The 830-nt window shown below is 33.7% G+C and overlaps 1 protein-coding gene across 5 annotated transcripts in view; it reads left to right on the forward strand.

Annotated features, from left to right (window-relative positions):
• The window catches only part of LOC107613505 (major facilitator superfamily domain-containing protein 12), an 8,074-nt gene that overhangs the window by 3,459 nt on the left and 3,785 nt on the right, over positions 1-830 (forward strand). For 4 of the 5 annotated variants that reach the window (XM_016315536.2, XM_021109638.1, XM_021109640.1 and 1 more), the window contains 4 exons: positions 39-114; positions 243-326; positions 411-490; positions 688-814. In XM_016315536.2, coding sequence (XP_016171022.1) covers positions 39-114; positions 243-326; positions 411-490; positions 688-814 — 367 coding nt within the window. The remainder of the gene's footprint in view (positions 1-38; positions 115-242; positions 327-410; positions 491-687; positions 815-830) is intronic. The other variant, XM_021109639.1, reaches the window with a different exon arrangement.

An 830-nucleotide genomic window follows, 5' to 3' on the forward strand; every position in this document is an offset into this window, starting at 1 on the left:
ATCATTATTTTATAAATTCTTCAATTGCTTTCTTGAAGGTCCATGGTTACTTGCATCACATTGAACTCTACCAGCAGAGTGGCACTAGCTAGCTGTCGCAATGCTTTTACCATGGTAATATTCTCATAATGTTCCTTATGCTACATATCCCTCTTTTTTTGGTTGGGGGAGGGATTTATATTAAATCATCAAGATTGATATCCTTATAAATTATTAATTTATATAAATTGTATCTATTCAAGGTTGCCAACCTAAGTCTTTATGGAGTTGCGTTGATATTATTCAGTGTCATTAGTGGGAAAACATATGCTGGTGTTGAAAATCAGGTATGTGTATTAGTAATTGTTTATATCCATCTATTAGTAGCTGACATCAAGCATAATCACTTTGTTATTATTCCAAATGAGCAGTACCGTTGGATTGCATATCTGTCAATTCTTATTGGCTGCTGCTTCGTTGGCATATTTCATCTTGCAACCAAAGAACCCAGGTGTGCTTGTAGGCTTAACTACAATTTATAATCAAAGCTTTCTGTTGTTTCTAGTAGTATATTAATATTATCACTGGAAATTGTGCAATAATCAAACTTATACAGAGTTAAGGTCTTGTAGTTGTTCATTGTTGTTTGATCAATTTAGGCCATTATTTGTTGAAAAACTGAGAAATTCTCTTTTGTTATTTTCCTAGATTGAAGGTTGGTGTACATGGATCAGTTCATGCTAGGATTTCATGGGTCTATTGGTTCAAGAGAGTTTTGTATTATCAGGTTGCTCTTGTTTATGTTCTCACGAGATTAGTTCTCAACGTTTCACAGGTTAGCACAACAACTA

The sequence above is a fragment of the Arachis ipaensis genome, chromosome B08, assembly GCF_000816755.2.
Source record: "Arachis ipaensis cultivar K30076 chromosome B08, Araip1.1, whole genome shotgun sequence".
NCBI lineage: Eukaryota > Viridiplantae > Streptophyta > Magnoliopsida > Fabales > Fabaceae > Arachis > Arachis ipaensis.